The sequence below is a fragment of the Salmo salar genome, chromosome ssa09 (assembly GCF_905237065.1).
Source record: "Salmo salar chromosome ssa09, Ssal_v3.1, whole genome shotgun sequence".
NCBI lineage: Eukaryota > Metazoa > Chordata > Actinopteri > Salmoniformes > Salmonidae > Salmo > Salmo salar.
In genome coordinates, this window is record NC_059450.1 from 11,870,001 (window position 1) to 11,892,500 (window position 22,500).

At 44.4% G+C, this 22,500-nt stretch overlaps 1 protein-coding gene across 3 annotated transcripts in view; it reads left to right on the forward strand.

Annotated features, from left to right (window-relative positions):
• The window catches only part of LOC106610711 (kinesin-like protein KIF26B), a 141,627-nt gene that overhangs the window by 87,693 nt on the left and 31,434 nt on the right, over positions 1-22,500 (forward strand). For all 3 annotated transcript variants that reach the window (XM_014210210.2, XM_014210213.2, XM_014210212.2), the window contains exons 5-7: positions 9,046-9,232; positions 18,744-18,959; positions 19,823-19,916. In XM_014210210.2, the coding sequence (XP_014065685.2) occupies positions 9,046-9,232; positions 18,744-18,959; positions 19,823-19,916 (497 nt within the window). The remainder of the gene's footprint in view (positions 1-9,045; positions 9,233-18,743; positions 18,960-19,822; positions 19,917-22,500) is intronic.

A 22,500-nucleotide genomic window follows, 5' to 3' on the forward strand; every position in this document is an offset into this window, starting at 1 on the left:
AACGAAACTTCTGGAAGACCTATCCTCCTTTCACACCCTCCTCTCTACCTTCTCTTCCTCTGTATCTACTGCTAAAGCCACTTTCTATCACTCGAAATTGGAAGTTTATGCCTCCAACCCTAGGGAATTCTTTTCTACTTATTTTCCATCGTTAATTCTCCACCCCTCGCTCCTCCCTCTCTGCGGACGACTTTGTCAACCACTTTGAAAAGAAGGTGGACGACATCTGCTCCTCGTTAACTCAGCCTATTGAGTCCACTGATCCCACTCACACTGAACTACCCTACGCCTTGACCTCTTTCTCTCCTCCCTCTCCAGATTAAATACTGCTACTAGTGAAATCTGGCCTCCCGACAACCTGCCCGCTTGACATATCCCTTCATCCATTCCTCAGACCATCGCTGGAGGCCTCCTTCCATTCCTCACTTCCGGCATCAACTCATCCCTTATCACTGACTTCAACATGTCCAGAGTTGCTCCGCTCTGACGTCAAAGATTATAGACTGTTATCCCTCCTTTCTTTTCTTTCCAAAACAACATACTGTCTCAGACCGACTCTCTCGCTATCTCTCTCAGAACAATCTTCTTGACCCTAACCAGTCGGGCTTCAAGACGGGTCGTTCAACCGAAACTGCTCTCCTCTGTGTCACGGAGGCTCTCCGCACTGCCAAAGCTGACTCTCTATCCTCTGTCCTCATCCTCCTAGATCTGTCCGCTGCCTTCGACTCCGTGAACCATCATATCCTCCTCTCCACCCTCTCAGGGCTGGGCGTCTCAGGCTCTGCACACTCTTGAATTGCATCCTATCTGGCAGGCCGCTCCTACCAGGTGACGTGGAGAGGATTTATGTCTGCATCACGTACTCCCACCTGCTTGCTTCGATGTCCCCCAGGCCCTCTCCTCTTCTCTCTATACACCAAGTCACTAGGCTCTGTCATATCCTCACATGGTCTCTCCTATAATTGTTATGCAGATGACAGTCAACTATTTTTCTCCTTTCCCCCTTCTAACACCCATCTCTTCATGCCTGGCAGATATCTCAGCTTGGATGTGGGCCCACCACCTTAAGCTCAACCTTGACAAGACAGAGCTGCTCTTCCTTCTGGGCAAAGCCTGCCCACTCCAAGGCCTCTCCATCATGGTTGGGAGGCCTAACCCTCCCAGAGTGCAAAGAACCTTGGCGTGACCCTGGACAACACCATGTTGTTTTCTGCAAGCATCAAAGCATGCTCTACAACATCCATAGAGTAAGACCCAACCTCACACAGGAAGCATTGGAGGTCCTAATCCAGGCACTTGTCATCTCCCGTCTGGACTACTACTAGCTGTTGGCTGGGCTCCCCGCTTGTGCCATCAAACCCCTGCAACTTAACGCTGCAGACCGCCTGGTGTTCAACCTTCCCAAATTCTCCCATGTCAGCTCATCCACACACTCCACTGGCTTCCTGTCGAAGCTTGCATCCACTACAAGACCATGGTACTTGCCTACGGAGCAGCAAGAGGAACTTACAACATTAACAACGTCTACACTGTATTTCTGATCAATTTGATGTTATTTTAATGGTCAAAAAGTGTGCTTTTCTTTCGAAAACAAGGACATTTATAAGTGACCCCAAACTTCTGAACGGTAGTGTATATAGGACAGCAAGGATACAATTAGCTTCAGTGCACACAGAGTAATCTGACAGAGAGGTGTGTGTGTGCGTGTGTGTGTTTGTTTGTGTGCGTGTGTATGTGTGTGTGCGTTTGTGTGTGTGTGCACTTTCAGAAAACTTTTCAGGCTGTCAGACACTGCCAGATCATTAAGGAGGTTTGGTCAGTGAGAGGAAGGGAGGGATGGAAAGAGACAGAAAGAGGGGGAGAGAAAGGAGGGAGTGAGAGAAGAAGAAGTCTCTCACTCATTAATGAGTGTCACCATAATTATCTCACTTTGCACTTCACACAACTTCCCTGGAACTCTGTCAACTACTCAGGGACGAACACACACAGACTTGCTCTGAAAAAAGTATATTTTTAATTACCGTGGCAACTTTCCTGAATGAACCCTGAAACAGACTAAACATTCCAGCACGCGCCTCTCGTGGTGCGGTTTGATGACCACATGTAACCTGCACTCTCACACACAGGCACACAGACCTACCTACACACACATATCGTCCTCTCCTCCCTTGCAGATAAAATTACATTATACCTTCATTATAATAACTGAGACAACATTCACACACTCTTACACATACCTACACACGCGTGTGAAAATAAACTTGCAAAGAAACTCACACTATAAAAAGACTGTCTATGACAGCTCTGTCACTTTAGTTGGACTATCTTCTCTGCTCTCTGAAATGACTGTGTCGGTCGCACACTCGAGGCACTGTGAGAGAGAGGAGAGATGGAGGGAGAGAGCGAGTGAGACAGAGGGAGGTGAGAGAGGGAGGTGAGAGACAGAGCAGTCTAATTGTCTCGTCTACTTCGAGAAGTGTCGTTGTCTTCGTCTCTCCTCTTCATCATCACACAGGCATCTCTCTGAAGTCACACTAACACAGCAGACCGTCGGTATCTTTGAGTTTGTGTGCGTGTGTGCGTGTGTGTGTGTGTGTGTGTGTGTGTGTGTGTGTGTGTGTGTGTGTGTGTGTGTGTGTGTGTGTGCGCGCGCGCGCTCTCAGACTCAGGCTGTGTGATTGGAGGTGATGAAGTAAGCCTTAATTAAATAATTCACCCAAAACAACTCATTCCTTTCATTTACAGTGTTAACCTTTTGACACTTACCAACACATGGGTGTGATCATTCTACAGCGGTACAGTGATTAGAACGCTTCTTTAGAACGTCCAGTTTCGATTGACACAACAGTCAGCGTTTGAGCTGGCCACACTTTTGCACAAACACAGTCCTTACAACGTTATGTCCAGAATGTGACCAGTTTATTTTTGGATGCAATGTTCAGACATTCACAGAAGTAGCGACAGCATAACACAATCATCCAAACCAGAAAATGTAGGCTACATTAGTCCTAGTGTTAACTGAGGAAAGATTGACATAACACAAGCTGTCATATTTAGCTAACTCTCGGCTGACAGAAACCATAATATGAATTAGCTAATAGCAATTACTATTTACAATTCATCACATCATGGGTGACCTCGCAAGTGATCGAAATAATTGAGTAAAACTCTTTCTAAAAAAATAATCAGACGATGGGTAGTTTGTGCGCGCCGCCATGCTAGTGTTTTTACGTCAACCAAAAATAACAAGAGGAAACAAGATTTGTTTTGTCTGTTTGCAGTATGCATGTTGAACGGGGTGTGTAGTCTACCATCATTCACTTCCCTTCATTCACTTCCAGAAGTTTACTCAAAAGATGAGTGAACCATCCCTTCACCTCATTTTGTTATAACATCGTTGGTCTGACAGACGCTTGCGTGACACCCAGAATGTATTGTATAATGTCAACAAACATGACACCAAACATAGCGGGCAAATAGCTTAGCATTAGCTCATCATAATCAGTACAACCTTCCAAAAGTATTTTACACCTATCATATGTGTCCATTACAATCTATGCAAGAATCAGAATGCATGATTTGTCACCAGTACTTGAAAACTTGTGAATAAAACTGTAAATACATTATGCTCCATACAAACATAAATACATACATACGGTAGAAACAACAACATGATATACAGAAAATAAGGCACTTACTTTGATAGGAACTCACACATGTCCAAAGTTATTATTTGTAAGGAAAACAATAATGACGGCAATGCGAGCACCAACCAGAAAATGTGCCAGGGGGAAAAAGTTTGCGCAAGACTGCGCAAATGTCTTCATACTTGATCTGCGGAAACACTGGGGAAGTGCTTGGGCTCTCGTCAAAGAGAGAAGTTTGTCCGGCTCAGTAAAGCCTCAAACATAAATTGTCTGCAACAGTGAAATGGGCTACTTCTATGTGAATTAAAGAAGGTACGGAACACACCTCAATTCAAACTGTTGTTAGAAAATACAACTTGTTAGAATTTAATTTGAAACTGACTAGGTGAAATATAGCCTATAGATAATTAGCAGACAGCGTGTCTTGGTTTCAGGGCACCGCGGGTTAACTGTCCTGTTGTGTAACAATCACATTTTGGAACAGTGAGTGCATTCTGACATCACGTGTATAAAAAAAACTCATGCTTGGGCGACTGTTAGATATATTTGGAACTTACACGTGAAAAGGTTAAATAAGACAAATATGTGAGAACAACATTTTATGTGAAAATCGTTGTGGAAATCTGTTGCAGCTCAAGTCGACTACATAACCCACAATGCAATGCTCTATCTATGGGCTTGCTTGCTAATACTAAAGTCAATATCAGCATACGAAGTAGCTATAAAATTAGCTGTAAAGCAGTAAACTGTAAAATTTCCTAAACAAACTGCACTATCAATATAGGAGTCTACAATCTCAACATGTTCAACCTCCAGATTGTGTACCTTGCAGAGTGGAGTCTGATGTTTGCACCATGCAACACAACCTGGACTGAAGAGGCAGAAAAATAGGAGAAATATGTTAAATTACACATTTATTGATTTAGGAATATTGCAAAAATGTGACCAATGGTTCATTCAAAAGAAGAGAAACTCCCGCGTTATGATATCGGCCAGTATTGAGATCTGACATGTACAGTTGAAGTCGGAAGTTTACATACAGTTAGGTTGGAGTCATTAAAACTTGTTTTTCAACCACTCCACAAATGTCTTGTTAACAAACTATAGTTTTGGCAAGTCGGTTAGGACATCTACTTTGTGCATGACACAAGTAATTTTTCCAAAAATTGTTTACAGACAGATTATTTCACTTAAAATTCACTGTATCACAATTCCAGTGGGTCAGAAGTTTACATACACTAAGTTAACTGTGCTTTCAAACAGCTTGTAAAATTCCAGAAAATGGGGTCATGGCTTTAGAAGCTTCTGATAGGCTAATTAAAATCATTTGAGTCAATTGGAGGTGTACCTGTGGATGTATTTCAAGGCCTACCTTCAAACTCAGTGTCTCTTTGCTTGACATCATGGGAAAATCTAAAGAAATCAGCCAAGACCTCAGAAGAAATTGTAGACCTCCACAAGTCTGGTTCATCCTTGGGAGCAATTTCCAAACGCCTGAAGGTTCTACGTTCATCTGTACAAACAATAGTACACAAGTATAAACACCATGGGACCACGCAGCCGTCAAACCGCTCAGGAAGGAGACATGTTCTGTCTCCTCGAGATGAACATACTTTAGTGCGAAAAGTGCAAATCAATCCCAGAACAACAGCAAAGGACATTGTGAAGATGCTGGAGGAAACAGGTACAAAGTATCTATATCCACAGTAAAACGAGTCCTATATCGACATAACCTGAATGGCCGCTCAGCAAGAAGGAAGCCACTGCTCCAAAACCGCCAGACTATGGTTTGCAACTGCACATGGGGACAAAGATCGTACTTTTTGGAGAAATGTCCTCTGGACTGATGAAATAAAAATAGAACTGTTTGGCCATAATGACCATCGTTATGTTTGGAGGAAAAAGGGGCTTTGAAGCTGAAGAACACCATCCCAACCGTGAAGCACGGGGGTGGCAGCATCATGTTGTGGAGGTGCTTTGCTGCAGGAGGGACTGGTGCACTTCACAAAATAGATGGCATCATGAGGCAGGACAATTATGTGGATATATTGAAGCAACATCTCAAGACATCAGTCAGGAAGTTAAAGCTTGGTCGCAAATGGGTCTTCCAAATGGACAATGACCACAAGCATACTTCCAAAGTTGTGGCGAAATGGCTTAAGGACAACAAAGTCATGGTATTGGAGTGGCCATCACAAAGCCCTGACCTCAATCCTATAGAAAATGTGTGGGCAGAACTGAAAAAGCGTGTGTGAGCAAGGAGGCCTACAAACCGGACTCAGTTACACCAGCTCAGTCAGGAGGAATGGGCCAAAATTAATTTACATTTACATTTTACATTTTAGTCATTTAGCAGACGCTCTTATCCAGAGCGACTTACAGTAGTGGATGCATGCATTTCATACATTTTTTTCTCCCAACTTATTGTGGGAAGCTTGTGGAAGGCTACCCGAAATGTTTGACCCAAGTTAAACAATTTAAAGGCAATGCTACTAAATACTAATTGAGTGTATGTAAACTTCTGACCCACTGGGAATGTGATGAAAGAAATAAAAGCTAATTCTCTCTACTATTATTCTGACATTTCACATTCTTAAAATAAAGTGGTGATCCTAACTGACCTATGACAAGGAATTTTTACTCGGATTAAATGTCAGGAATTGTGAAACACTGAGTTTAAATGTATTTGGCTGAGGAGTATGTAAACTTCTGACACATTTTCGGGATCTAAAAGTCATCTTCCTGTTAACTTCATCACTGTAGTACGTCATACCGGCTGTATTTCTACCTGCGAGAACGGCAAGAGCTCAGATACACATGAAAAATTGATTGAACATCGCTTAGAGATCCCCCCCCAAAAAAATATATAACATTCAAAGTGAGTGAATCTTTCTTTTAACCCCTAGGCCTGATGGGTAAAAACACACACCCAAAAGAGAAAGAAAGAACACAATTCGTTGGAGATGAAGAGGTAGAGGGAGAGAGGGAGACATTTGAGAAATAGAACAGAGAGAGTTCGAGGGAGGGAGGGATTTATAAAGGAAGGCAGAGTTGAAAAGAACTCCTTGGGCGGTATTGATAGATTGAGTGGATAAAACAGGCTGCCATGAAAATAATTTTTTCTCTGTAACCATTGGTAACTGGCAACTGTTCATAACCTAATAATAATCATGTCGGTAACCATTGGTAACTGCAATCATATCCATGTTTGTAGACATGTCGGTAACCGTGTCTGTATTTGTCCCTGTCCTATGTGTGTTTATGGTGAAAGCAGTGACATCAGGTCCCATAGAGCAGTGGTTCTCAAACTTTTTACCCGCGTCCCCCAAAAAGGAGCATATGCACACGTGAACACACACGCACAATCGCTTCAACAAAGTACTGAGTAAATGGTCTGAATACTTAGGTAAATGTGGTATTTCCGTATTTTTTTTTTTTTTTAATACATTTGAAACATTTCTAAAAACCTGTTTTTGCTTTGTAATTATGGGTATTATGTTTAGATTGATGAGGGGAAAAACGATTTAATAGATTTTAGAATAAGACTGTAACGTAACAAAATGTGGAAAAAGTCAAGGGATCTGAATACTTTCCGAAGGCACTGTACATTTGTTTGAAAGTACCAAGTTTTGCCCACTAGATGCCGTTGTTCCTGCTACTGCCACCACACCCTTTTATCCATTTTGCTGGTCTCTTCTGTTTATTAAATGGATCACAACATTTTCATAGCAACTTTGGGTAGAAAATCAATAGCTTTTGCTCATGGTGAAAAAGAAAATTGTGGTCATCCTCACAATTCAAGCCAGTCCTCCATGATAGAAATTCAGTTTGTCTTCTCTTAGGCTGTTTATTCCCCCCCCCCCCCAAAAAACTGTTGCTCTAGCCAACAGCTCGCAGATGCAGTGTGGGTAGGCTAGTATACATGATGATATTATTATGGATATTTTTATTTGTCAAACGGCAGTCAAGCGTCGATCAGCATGTCACCAGAATAAGACCCTCAACACTTATTGGAAAGGAGCATCAAGCTCATCACTGCGCACTTTCACCACCCTGTGAAGTTCCGTTCATAACGTATTTCATCTCTAATAAACTGCATGGTTTCATCGTATTTCATCTCTAATAAACTGCATGGTTTCATCGTATTTCATCTCTAATAAACTGCATGGTTTCATCGTATTTCATCTCTAATAAACTGCATGGTTTCATCGTATTTCATCTCTAATAAACTGCATGGTTTCATCGTATTTCATCTCTAATAAACTGCATGGTTTCATCGTATTTCATCTCTAATAAACTGCATGGTTTCATCGTATTTCATCTCTAATAAACTGCATGGTTTCCCGAATCGTAGTTAGAGGACCACACACCTACTGTCTGATTTCATCGCGTGACTCTAAGTTTACTTTGATTTGATGATACGCTTCCACCGCAATTTCTCACATAATTCATTTTAAAGACACCAAAAGATCCCACCATGTCAAACGAACAAGTGATCTGTTGGCATTTATAAAAAAACGTCCTGTTTCCATCACAGCCGTCAGGATTTTATATGATATGTCTTTACTCGCATGAAAACTGTGGATGGAAACGTGGTTATTGTGATGTCAGATTAACATTAGATGTAGTATAACATTAGCTAGCTAGCTACGATTGAGAGGAGGAGAGCACCCGATTTTAGCTAGCTAAGCGTTGCTAGGTATTTTTTTGACAAACTTTTGGGAGTAATGACAACGTTACTATCTGTCTGAAGTCAATTTGACGACGTCATAAGGATGACGAAGTTGTTCCCTACAAATGATTTGCCAACTTTAGCAATGTCATCATATTTCCTAGCCACTATAGTGTAATTTAGACTAAAAGGAGAAAGGAGAGGAGAGACAGGGCAGAGAAAAGAGAGAGAGTGGAAAGAGAAGGACTGTGAAGACTGTGAGGACTGTGAAATGGTGTTCCCCTCCCAGTTACAGATGTCGCTGCTTAAGTGTGTGTTCTTTATTGATGTGGTGAGCTGGGCACATAATACAGCTCCAATTAGCAACATGAACGAGCAGTTAGTACATGGCAAACGGAGCTACCGCAATGGTGGTGGTGTTGGGGAGGAAGCACCGCCATGATGGCATGGAACAACTCTCTTCACTGTTGGTTTTTCCATCGAAGGCGTCCACTTAACCACTCTCTACAGCTGGATTTTTAAGTGGTAACACATGTCTCACAATGCCTTACACATCATGATCACTCTGTGTGCCTTTTCCATCTCTTACTCTCTGTGGGTCTGTTTCCCTCTCTCGTCATCTCCCCACTCGCTTCAATCAGCAGTAGATGAACACTGTAACGAGATGTGTTGGATGATTGGTTAACATTGGAATTGAACCCCCGCCCCCCCTTTCTCCTTCTGTAGAGCTGCTCAGAAGTTGAACCTGTCATCGAAGAAGAAGAAGCAGCGCCCGGCGCCCCCCCCAGTGGTGTGTGACCCCCCTCTGTTCCCCACCAACTTCAGTGGGACCCTGCAGACCGCCCCTCCCCCCGCCCCACCCTGCCTGTTACGGGCCGCCAGCAAGATCAAAGACACCCCCGGACTAGGCAAGGTAGGTCTTTATGAGCGCACAAGCCCACACACACACACGTACGTACAGTACGGTATCCTGAGGAATGGAAATGGCGACATTTCCAGATAAAAAAAATGTCACCTGCACTCCTGCTGCTGTAGGCTTTTTCCTACCGCACACATACAGACACACACACACACACACACGCACGCACGCACGCACGCACACAGACACACACACACACACACACACACACATTTCCACATTTCCCTGCTGCCTGTAACCTGTGAGAGCAGGCAAGATATTAGACCATACAGCGATGTGTGCCGTCGGATTTGCTCAAATCCTCCTCTTTTGGTACATTCCGGCTCCAAAAGTCTAAACACATTTTCTGCTTTACACACATTTTGCAATTCAAAATGGCACTTTTTAAATGCACTGCAGACGGTTCTCTGCATAAGACATAACAATCTGACATAAAGTCACGTTTGCCATTTCAAAACACTGCCATTCAAAATGACACTAGATGAGCTAATTGACCAATACATGTGCCACCTGGCCAAACACCTCAATGGTTAATTGTTACCACTTCAATCAGGAAGTAAGCACTATGAAAAGACTACAGGTGAGCACCTTTTGTTTTACAACAACAATGGAAGCCGTTGCAGAGAGAGGAAGAGGAAGAGGGAGGGTGAGAATGAGAGGGGGAGGAAGAGTGAGAGGTAGGGGTAGAGCTGGTAGAGAAGTTCATGGCCAAAGAAGACAACAACCTAGTTGATCATGTCATCAACCATGGGCTGACAATGCGAGAGGCTGGACAGAGAGTGCAGCCCAACTTGAGCCGTTTTACTGTCGCCTGTGTCATCCGGACATTTAGACTGGAGTACAGGTATGGAACCAACATTTCTTTCACACTATGTAGTACACCCCATGTCATAGTGTATTAGTTGGGTGACAACTGTTTACTTCATGAATGGCTGATGTCATACACTAACTGCACACATTTCCTGTAGAGTTTACTCTACTGTGGGGGAAATATCTTTAGGCTGCATTGTCCAAGCCCTATATATATATTTTTTTTTTTCTAAAGGTCTGAGAGACGCCACCATGGTGGAGGAAGGGGCCAAATGTTCACCGGGGTACAGGAAGCTGCCATTGTAAACTTGGTTTTGGAAAATAATGAAATCAGATTACGAGAAATTCAAAGCCACATCATCCAAGACAACGCCATATTCAACAACATTCAACGAGTCAGTCTGTCCACATTGGCTCACATTCTCAAGCGAAACCAAATCAGAATGAAACAACTTTATAAGGTGCCGTTTGAGAGAAACTCTCAAAGACCCAAAGAGGTCAGACGAGCATATGTGGATGTAAGTACAATATTGACTGCAGTACACTACACGCAACATTATTTCCCAGTGTACTGGATAACACCATATTGACTGCTTTTGTTCTTTGTTTTCAGGGAGTACTGGAAATGGATGCTCATGCAATCCCACATGAGTTCATCTTTATAGATGAGGCTGGGTTCAACCTAGCAAAGACCAGAAGAAGGGGGAGAAACGTCATTGGCCACAGAGCCATTATAGATGTTCCTGGCCAACGTGGTGGGAACATCACAATGTGCGCTGCCATCTCCAATACGCATGGTGTCCTCCATCGTCATGCCAACCTTGGACCATACACCACAGCCCATATTCTCACATTTCTGGACAGACTCCACAACATTCTCATACCACCAGAGCGTATGAATGATGCAGACCATCAAAGAACCCGGTACGTTGTAGTATGGGTCAACGTGAGCTTTCATCGTGCAGCCCCAGTCCAAAACTGGTTTGCTGACCACCCACCATTTCTCGTGCAATACCTCCCACCATACTCACCATTTCTGAACCCCATAGAAGAGTTCTTTTCGGCATGGCGGTGGAAGGTATACGACCGGCAGCCCTTTGTGCGCATGCTTCTTGTGCAGGCTATGGAAGAGGCATGTGATGAGATTGATGTGGGTGCGATTCAGGGATGGATAAGGCACTCAAGGTGCTTCTTCCCTCGATGTCTGGCAAGGGAAGATATTGCCTGTGATGTGGACGAGGCGTTGTGGCCAGACCCAGCTGTGTGGCAAGATGCTGCCTAATTATTTTTCTTGCCTCTTTTTATGTTCTATATATTTTTTCTGCAATTTTCTTTTTCAGTTTACAGTTTTTTTTTGTGAGCATATTTTTGTTCAGACCAATGTAAATATATCTGCTGTGCATATGTTGCACTGACTTGTTTGGTGAAAAATAACAAATAAAATGTTTCAACAGCATGTGTGTGTGTATCTGCAAATATTTCTGTGCATCTGAAGAATTTTCTACAATTTGAACTATTTTAGTATTATGGCAAAGCATACTAAAGATGAGTGCTTTTCATTATGCCCAACAGTGTGTAGTTGGTCAGACAAAAATCTGGTCATACGAATAAAGTGTGTACCATTTCATGCAAACGTTTGATTTTGATAATGCTATATGTAGTTTTGGTTGCAGTGCTTCATTATGCAGGATATATGCGGTATTTTGCAGTTTGGGTGTGTGGTTTTGTGAATTGTGTTATGTATTTTTGATAAAACCAGCCTACTTTGCAAAATTGTGTTTTAGCAATTGGGAAAAACTGTAATCGAATCAGCCCAGCAGGGATGCTTCCATTCACCTCCAGATTGCGGCAGGAGATATTTTATATCAGTAAAGGAAATTAAATGATGTGTGTTCTTATCTCTAGGCATACTATAAGGAAGTCCCTGAAGGAAAGATAAAGTGCTGGTTTGTGAACCTCAGGCTGCTAGCAGCTCCACCTGTACTCGCTGAAGAGACAGATGTGAAAGAATGAAGAAATGGAGAGATCCGTCTGTCACTGTAGAAAATGTTGTCTAAAATATCGCACACCATTGGGAGATCATTTTGCAGATTTTCAAGCTAAAATGTATTGATACAAGCTTGATTTAAGGGAGATTATTTTGTGGATAAAACAAATGAATGACATTTCATCGTCTTAACATAATATACGATTAATTCCTCCTCTTCCTCCTTGTCCATCGATTAGGTTTATCTCCAATCCGCCCATCTTCTCCTTCACTCTCTCTCCTCCCCTCCTGTCTTCTCAAACTCCTCTCGGCTGACAGTGAAGGATTGTGGGGCTTCCACGGTCACTGCAATCCCCCAGCAAAGTGTTAACCACACACCCACACAGACGCTCACAAACAGAAACACACAGACAGACACAGACAGACACACACAGACCAACACACACAGATACGCTCTGGAGCGAGCGGCAGCCTTGAGAGAAATGACACTAAGAAGCTTAAGCAATTATTAATAGCTGTCTCAGATCAGGCCAAAAGCAACACCTCACATGCAGTAGTGTGTGTGTGTGTGTGTGTGTGTGTGTGTGTGTGTGTGTGTGTGTGTGTGTGTGTGTGTGTGTGTGTGTGTGTGTGTGTGTGTGTGTGCGTGCGCATGCGCGTGCGTGCGTACAGAGTATGGGAATTCAATAGCCACTTTGCTACCGTGTTGTGGGTAAAATATTAATAGTGGTGGTATTGGCAGGCCTACAAAAGGCTTAATTGTGAGATAGATAGACGGGTGGACACGGGCCAGGAGAACAACAAGGCAGATTGAAGGAGGGAGGAAAGAGAGACAGATATTTAGAGAGAGAGACGGAGAGAGAGGGAGAGAGAGGGAGAGAGTGAAAGAGGGTTTGGACGTCAGAGCTTTTGTGTGTGTGCTGTCATACTCATTCCTCTCACACTCCTCTCTCTGTGTGTGTGTGTGTGTGTGTGTGTGTGTGTGTGTGTGTGTGTGTGTGTGTGTGTGTGTGTGTGTGTGTGTGTGTGCGTGCGTGCGTGCGTGCGTGCGTGCGTGCGTGTGTGCGCGCGTGCGTGCGTGCGTGCGTGCGTATACATGTGTGTTAGTAAGGGCAGTCTCTAAGCTGTGTTGCCAATTTAGCAACTTTGTCGCTAGATTTAGTTTAGATTTAGTTTTCAGACCCCTCCAGTGACTTTTATTGGTAAAAGAGTACAGTGACAAATGTAGCTACTTTTTAAGGCTTCCCCAGCGACTATTGGATGATTTAGCGACTTCCCTGTTTGTGTGTGTGCCCGTTCAGCTGAGCTCAGCTGTGCTACTCTGTTCTGCGGTCTGCACCCCTTCCAAAGCCTCTCTCCCTCTCCCCTCTCTGCTGTAGCCTCTCAGTCCCCTCCCAACTGAAGTGAAGTGAATTTTATTAAAATGGGTTCAGTGTTGTAAAATGATACCACAGCTCTGCAAGGCATAAATAATAATAATACTTTTTTTTTTTAAGTAAAAAATAAAATGTTCAATCTACCTTTCTCGGTTTTTCTGTGCCGTTCAATTATTTAATTGGTTCGTTTTTGTACTCCTTCAAACATTCTATATAGTTTTGCTTTGGAGAATTTCTCATTGCTTGAGAGACTGATGGACAGCATAAGCAGCAAAAAAATTGAATAATATAATTATAATTGTATTTATCTTTTGCAAATGGTCGTTATGAAGTCACTATTATGTCATGGCGTCACCTAGCAACTTGTAGCGACAAATGGAGCAACCAACAGCTACTTTCCTTGAATTGTTGGCAAAACTGGTCTCATTGGGATTCATTAAAAGCTCACATTAGTTTGATATTGCCTTAACCGGTCTCCATGGTTACAATCAACGGCCAGCAATGGGAGACCTGTGAGACACCGTTGCACACACACACACACGCACAGTCCCACTGGTACTCTTCCTTAATCAGATTTCTCTCTTATCACATCCCCAGTTATGAGAAAAGGGCAAGAGATTGAGAGATAAAGGGGGAAAGAGAGAGAGAGAGAGAAAGAGAGGTAGCAAAAACGAGAGTGAGTGAGTCAGAAGAAAATAACCCTGTGAATTATTCAGTCGAGCTCCTTTTAACTGATACTCTAATAACGACTGCGGAGAGTTTGTGTTTTCCTGCCTCGTCAAATGACATGGCGATTAAATATTTATCAGCAACACGATGACAACGTCAGAAACACCGCTATCGATTCATTCCCGCTCAGTCACACTGTTACTTATTCATTAAATGCTGCAGCATAAAATGTTATGATGTCTTCTGTGTCCTAAGGCTATACACATACCACAGGAGGTTGGTGGGACCTTAATTGGGGAGAACAGGCTTGTGGTAATGACTGGAGCGGCATCAGTGGAATGATATCAAATACATCTAACACATGGTTTCCAGGTGTTTGATGCCATTCCATTTGCTCCGTTCCGGCCATTTTTATGAGCCGTCCTCCCCTCAGCAGCCTCCACTGACACATACTGGTCAGGGTTAAAAGTAATGAGACATAAAGCCAATATTTATCAACCGACCTTCATACATGTTCTTCAGGTTTGAAGGTAAACAAGAGGCCTTCCTACAGTAAGAATACATCAGCTGTTGGAATGTGTCCTCTGCTAGCTGCTAGGCCATTGGTTCTGCTGTGAGTTACTCGTTGTTTGAGTTCTGATGCCTTTATGGACAGACAGACGGACCAGCCTGGTGCAGTGTAGACTCAGGACCTGACAGGCGGACTGGGTTGTTTGTATCACACAGTGTGACATCATGACGGGGAGCTGAGAGCCAAGAGCTTTGATTGGCATCACATCAGGGGAATAGAGAGAGATGGAAGAGGAGAGGGAGAGAGAGAAGGGGGAATAGAGGGAGAGAGAGAAGGGGGGATAGAGAGAGACGGAGGAGGGGCGGGAGAGAGAGAAGGGGGAATAGAGGGAGATGGAAGAGGAGAGGGAGAGAGAGAAGGGGGAATAGAGGGAGATGGAAGAGGAGAGGGAGAGAGAGAAGGGGGAATAGAGGGAGAGAGAGAAGGGGGAATAGAGAGAGACGGAGGAGGGGCGGGAGAGAGAGAAGGGGGAATAGAGAGAGACGTAGGAGGAGCGGGAGAGAGAGAAGGGGGAGAGAGGTGTAGGTAAAAAATGGAGGTTCTAGAGAGAGGTAGAGAGGAAATGGACGATAGAGCGAGAGGTAGAGAGAGACAGAAGAGCTGTCATCAGTGTGACATCGGTGTCTGTCTGAGGACGTTGCCCCAGGGGACTTGATGAACGCAGAGAGAGACGAGAGCTTCCACTCAAATATACTACTAATGGGCCCTCTCCCAACCCCTCCTCCCTCTTATTCCCGTAACCCCTCTCAACCTCTCATCGTCCAGCTCTCTTTCTTTTCCCCATCTACTGTATGAACCCCCCCAAACACTGTATAGCCTCAAAACATGGTTAGAACTAAACGTATATCCTATATGGTCAGTACTTGCATCCCTAGCTCTGTCTACGACTTTGAGCGTGGTTACATTTCTCCGGCCCCAATCCGGAAGGTATTCACCAAAATCAATGGCGGGGTGTCGGCTTTGTTATTTTTTAAAACTGCTGATTGCTCCTTTAAGGACCTCGTGGGCCGCGGTGTTTCTCCTCAGGTCTTAACCAGGATTTAAACAGCCCCCATGCTCACATTTGTCACCATGCCACTGTGAGAGCCCTGATCACCCCTCTACCAGCTATACAGACTCCATGGTGTTGGGTCAAATATGTCCACATTAGACCTGTTAACTGTCTGTCCAATGAAGAGCAGCCGTAACGCCAAGATACATTTAACAGCATCAACATCTTGGCTCTTAGTTGTTTTGTAGAAACACTATAAACAGACTCTCTCGCTTTCTTTTTCTATCCTTCCCTCTCTCGCTCTTGCACACACACACACACACACACACACACACACACACACACACACACACACACACACACACACACACACACACACACACACACACACACACAGTATCTAAGCCTGTACCTAAATGACATATAAGTCCTGATGTGTGCTGTGTAATCACGCATTGTGTGCTTTCCCACAGAGACAGGAAGAGGAAATGGATATCTGTGGGGAGCACGATATGAGTTACACCTCAGGAAGAGCGCAGCGTTGAAATCCTTCCCCTGAGGCACTTACTGATATGATGGGCCTTTTTATTGGGGTCAAGATAGGGCACAGGACGCTCGGGAGTGTGTACGCGTGTGCGTGTGCGTGTACGTGTGTGTGTGTATGTTTATATTGCAAAGGGTCTTTGAATTTAATATGAAGTCTTGAACTGGCAGTTAACTGTACTCGCCAGGCTTACACCTCGACTCTCATCATGGTAGACAGGCAGCAGGTACATTCTCTCACACACGCACGCACGCACGCACGCATGCACACACCCACACTTCTCTTATCTCTCTGTTGAAGGCCTTTCTCCCTGTTGTTCCCTGGTCATTTTGATGGCGTCGTGACCAGATGAAAGCCTCTGTTTAAATGCGAGCTATACTTTCACCTACCAGCTGGAGCATGGTGCCAGCTTTTATAATGTCAATTGTAGCCGATCATGTCTGTATCGAATATACACTCTTTCAATGACATAGACTGACCAGGTGAATCCAGGTGAAAGCTATGATCCCTTATTGATTTCACTTGTTAAATCCACTTCAATCAGTGTAGATGAAGGGGAGGAGACAGGTTAAATAAGGATTTTTAAGCCTTGAGATCATTGAGACATGGATGGTGTATGTGTACCGTTCAGAGGGTGACTGGGCAAGACAAAAGGTGCCTTTGAACGGGCTATGGTAGTAGGTGCCAGGCGCAGCGGTTTGTGTCAAGAACTGCAACGCTGCTGGATTTTTCAGCCAACTTGACACAACTGCGGGAAGCATTGGAGTCAACATGGGCCAGCTTTCGACACCTTGTAGAGTCCACGTCCCGATGAATTGAGTCTGTTCTGAGGGAAAAACTCAATATGTTTTGTACACTCAGTGTAAGTTTTAATATATTCTGTGTATATATATATATATATATTATATCTTCACTTCCATAATAGAGATAGGACAGGAATAAGTTGCAGTGTCCACTGTAGAAGCGCTGTTAAAACGCCTTGTCCTAGAGAATCTTTTTAATGTGTGTGTGTTTTAATGGTGAGCTGCGTTTATGAGAGGAGATCTGGGGAATGTCAGCTCAGTGCTGCTGGCTTTACAGGCAGACCATTTTACCTTACTCCTCTGCAGAGGAGAGGGGGGTCCATCATCTTTCCTTCTCCCTCTTTCGCTTTCTCGCTCTTACTTTTCCCTCCAACTGTCACACTATACACACACACACACACACACACACGCACACGCACACGCACATGCACACACACACACACACAGTTATTGCATTTGCCCCATGTTTTCAGTTATTCAAATTACATTATTTGGTTAGCATGCAGATTCCTGCTGCGTTGCGTTCATGGTGAATGTCTTTCATTTGTGTTTCCGTTCTCCTTGGCTGCTCAATCCTGTTACACAACACGACGCAGACTCATGCCTTCATGTCCTCAAGGCTCAAATCTTTTCTATTCACTTATCTGCTATTTACTCTGTTTGCTTTCATCTCTGCTCACGTCTCTCCCCTCTATCCGGCTGTAATTCCCGGCTGTAATTCCCGGCTGTAATTCTGGCTTTTCTCAGCATTCTGGAGCGTCCTGTCTGAAAGCCACAGTGTGTTTCGGGAGCGTTTGGGAAAGGCTGTCCCGTTTTAATCCCAGAGCAACGTTTAGCGGCAGCTTAAAGCAGAGCCTGTCTTCTGACGGTTACTCATGTTTGGTCTCAATGGTGGTGAAAATGACAGCATCTATCTGAATTTGCATCCTCTCTCCTTTTTTTTATCCTACATTCCTCTCCTCCCTTTCTTCTCCCTCCACTCCATCTCACTCCCTCCCTCTCCTCTCTCTTCTTCCATCCTGAATTGCTCCCTCCTCCCGCTATCTATTTCTCCCTTATCCCCATCCCTCTCTCTAAATCTCCTCCTATCTGTGAATAAAGAAGTAGATAAGTGAACCTGCAGGAGCTCTGGGAAAAGTTTGAGATCTGTCAGCTGTTTGGGGGGGGGGAAAAGAACCCGGCGCTGCTTTTCTCTCGATGAAAACCTCAACACCAACGAGGTGTGACAACAAACGAGTGTTGACGTGTGTGGGGGGCGAGGGAGGAAAGGAGAGAAAGAGAGGAGGTGAAAGAGAGAGAGCTAAAATAAGATTGCTCCGCTTAAAGCTTTGAAGTCTAACACAGGAAAAGGGGGGAGAGGGAGAGGTGGTGCAGGTGTTGATGTGCGTCTTCTAAGGGCTAAATAGCTAGGCTTGTCTTTGTTAGGTTTATCTTGTCTTTGTTAGGTTTAGCGCAGAAGAGGGTTTCAGCCCCCCATGAATGAAACGACAGGATTTTATCTTTACTACTGGTTTCTACTGGGGTTCTACTGGGGTTTAATTGTTTTCTACTAGTTTTTACAATGGTTCAACTGCTTTCTACTGGGGTTCTACTGGCCTCTGTAGGGCTTTAGGGGTTTGACCTGATCTTATCTTGACCTACTTCTGTTCTATTGTTGGGTTCCACAATCTGATTCGGATGAGTTACGATCTCCTGTTCTGAGTTTCATTGTTCTGTTCTGAGTTCTCTGGTCCTGTCCTCTGTCCCTCCACCAGGTGAAGGTGATGGTGCGTGTGTGTCCCGGGATGTCCTCGGACGCAGCAGAGTCCAGCTCCTTCCTCAAGGTGGACACCAGGAAGAAGCAGCTGACCATTATGGATCCATCAGCCAACCAGACGCAAGGAAACACCCTCCAGAAACGAGGAGGAGTCAATCAGGCCCCACCTAAGATGTTTGCCTTTGACGCCGCCTTCCCCCATGATGCATCACAGGTAGGGATCTGATTATGCGCAGGGGAGCCAATCCCAAATTACCCCCTAGCTAATCCCAAATTACCCCCTAGCCAATCCCAAATTACCCCCTAGCCAATCCCAAATTACCCCCTAGCCAATCCCAAATGACCCCCTAGCTAATCCCAAATTACCCCCTAGCCAATCCCAAATTACCCCCTAGCTAATCCCAAATTACCCCCTAGCCAATCCCAAATTACCCCCTAGCCAATCCCAAATTACCCCCCAGCTAATCCCAAATTACCCCCTAGCCAATCCCAAATTACCCCCTAGCCAATCCCAAATTACCCCCTAGCTAATCCCAAATTACCCCCTAGTCAATCCCAAATGACCCCCTAGCTAATCCCAAATTACCCCCTAGCTAATCCCAAATTACCCCCTAGTCAATCCCAAATTACCCCCTAGCTAATCCCAAATTACCCCCTAGCTAATCCCAAATTACCCCCTAGTCAATCCCAAATTACCCCCCTAGCTAATCCCAAATTACCCCCTAGTCAATCCCAAATTACCCCCTAGCCAATCCCAAATTACCCCCAGCTAATCCCAAATTACCCCCTAGCCAATCCCAAATTACCCCCAGCTAATCCCAAATTACCCCCTAGCCAATCCCAAATTACCCCCTAGCCAATCCCAAATTACCCCCTAGCCAATCCCAAATTACCCCCTAGCTAATCCCAAATTACCCCCTAGTCAATCCCAAATTACCCCCTAGCCAATCCCAAATTACCCCCTAGCTAATCCCAAATTACCCCCTAGTCAATCCCAAATTACCCCCTAGCCAATCCCAAATTACCCCCTAGCTTCCCCTCTCTCGTGACTCTCTGTCTGTGTCTCTCTCTCTCTAGGCGGAGGTGTGTGCTGGTACTGTAGCTGAGGTCATTCAGTCGGTGGTGAATGGAGCAGATGGCTGTGTCTTCTGCTTCGGACACTCTAAACTGGGTAAGGGTGTGTGTGTGTGTGAACCTGATCTGAGCCTTTTTTGTATGGCACACACACATACTCACACACACATGTTGTGCGTATGTACCCAGACATTGACAAACTGAGTCTGGCATTGAAAACAAGTGAATGCATTTGCAAAGTATCGACCGCTGATTTTCTGAGTGTGACGTTCTCTGATCAACATGACTGCACCTCAGCTAGCCTCTACTATCAGGACAGACTACATGGAGAGGGAGAGAGGAATGCAGGGACAGACAGAGGTAGAGAGAGAGACAGAGGTAGAGAGAGGTAGAGAGAGAGAGGTAGAGAGAGAGAGAGAGAGAGACTAATGTCACTTCAAATCTCCTCCAGTTCAGTAGCCCTGGTCTTGTCTTGTCTGAGCAGGAGGCTGAATCTCCACTGGTTTAATCCCAGTGAGGTCCCTCCTCAGAAGGGCACATTAATGAGTGTCAGGACCCTGCCTGATCCACTCTCTGTAACGTGTCTGTCTTACTGTCTGTGTGTGCCTTCAGCGTCCATGCTTTCACACTCATGTAATCAGTCTACCCATGACAAATTCTCTACATGTAATAAGCCTGTTCTTACAGCCCAGACACACACACACACACACACACACACACACACACACACACACACACACACACACACACACACACACACACACACACACACACACACACACACACACACACACACACACACACACACACACACACACAGGATAAAAACAACTGGGACAGAATAACACACAATGAACAAACCGTTAAAGTGCATTCGGAAAGTATTCAGACCCCTTCACTTTTTCCACATTTTGTTACATTACAGCCTTATTCTAAAATGAATTAAATACATACAAATCAGCAGCAATCTACACACAATATCCCATAATGACAAAGTGAAAACAGGTCATTTTAGCAAATTTAAAAAAAATGTCAAACAGAAATACCTTATTTACATAAGTATTCAGACCCTTTGCTATGAGACTCTAAATCGAGCCTAGGTGCATCCTGTTTCCATTGATCATCCTTGAGATGTTTTCACAACTTGATTGGAGTCCACCTGTGGTAAATTCAATTGATTGGACATGATTTGGAAAGACACACCTGTCTATATAAGGTCCCACAGTTGACAGTGCATGTCAGAGCAAAAACCAAGCCATGAGTTTGAAGGAATTGTCCGTAGAGCTCCGAGACAGGATTGTGTCGAGGAACAGATCTGGGGAAGGGTACCAAACAATGTCTGCAGCATTGAAGGTCCCCAAGAACACAGTGTCTTCCATCATTCTAGAGCTGGCCGCTCGGCCAAACTGAGCAATCGGGGGAGAAGGGCCTTGGACAGAGAGGTGACCAAGAACCTGATGGTCACTCTGACAGAGCTCTAGAGTTCCTCTGTGGAGATGGGAGAACCTTCCTGAAGGACAACCATCTCTGCAGCCCTCCACCAATCAGGCCTTTATGGTAAAGTGGCCAGATGGAAGCCACTCCTCAGTAAAAGGCACATTAAAGCCCGCTTGGAGTTTGCCAAAAGGCACCTGAAGACTCTCAGACCATGAGAAACAATATTCTCTGGTCTGATGAAACCAAGATTGAACTCTTTGGCCTGAATGCCAAGCATCACGTCTGGAGGAAACTTGGCACCATTCCTACGGTGAAGCATGGTGGTGGCAGCATCATGCTGTGGGGATGTTTTTCAGCAGCAGGAACTGGGAGACTAGTCAGGATTGAGGCAAAGATGAACAAGGTACAGAGAGATCCTTGATGAAAACCTGCTCCAGAGCACTCTGGACCTCAGACTGGGGGTGAAGGTTCACCTTTCAACAGGACAATGACCCTAAGTGCACAGCCAGGACAACGCAGGAGTGGCTTTGGGACAAGTCTCAGAATGTCCTTGAGTGGCCTAGCCGTGGCCCAGCCAGAGCCCCTTGAACTCGATCGAACATCTCTGGAGACACCTGAAAATATCTGTGCAGCAACGCTCCACATCCAACCTGACAGAGCTTGAGAGGATCTGCAGAGAAGAATGGGAGGAAGTCCCCAAATACAGGTGTGCCAAGCCTGTATCGTCACACCCAAGAAGACTCTAAGGTGTAATCGCTGCCAAAGGTGCTTCAACAAATTACTGAGTAAATGGTCTGAATACTTATGTAAATGTGATATTTTAGTTTATTCATAAAAATGAATAGAACCCAGTTCTTGCTTTGTAATTATGGGGTATTGTGTGTAGATTGATGAGGGGTATAAAAACAGAGTCACACACACTATGTATAAATTACTGGGAGTTTATACACAGAGTGTGCGACTCTCTTTGTTTTTATAGTTTACAGTTTATTCACCATTAGCCAGCACCTCTACACTAAATCATTTTCTTTGGGTGTGCACCAGCTCATGCTTTTTATTAGATTGATGAGGGGGGAGATACGAATCAATTTTAGAATAAGGCAAAATGTGGAAAAAGTCAAGAGGTCTGAATACTTTCCGAATGCAGAGTGTATTATTTTGCAGTTGCTTCGATCTAGAGTGACTTACTCATTTTTTTATTGAACCTTTATTTAACTAGGCAAGTCAGTTAAGAACAAATTCTT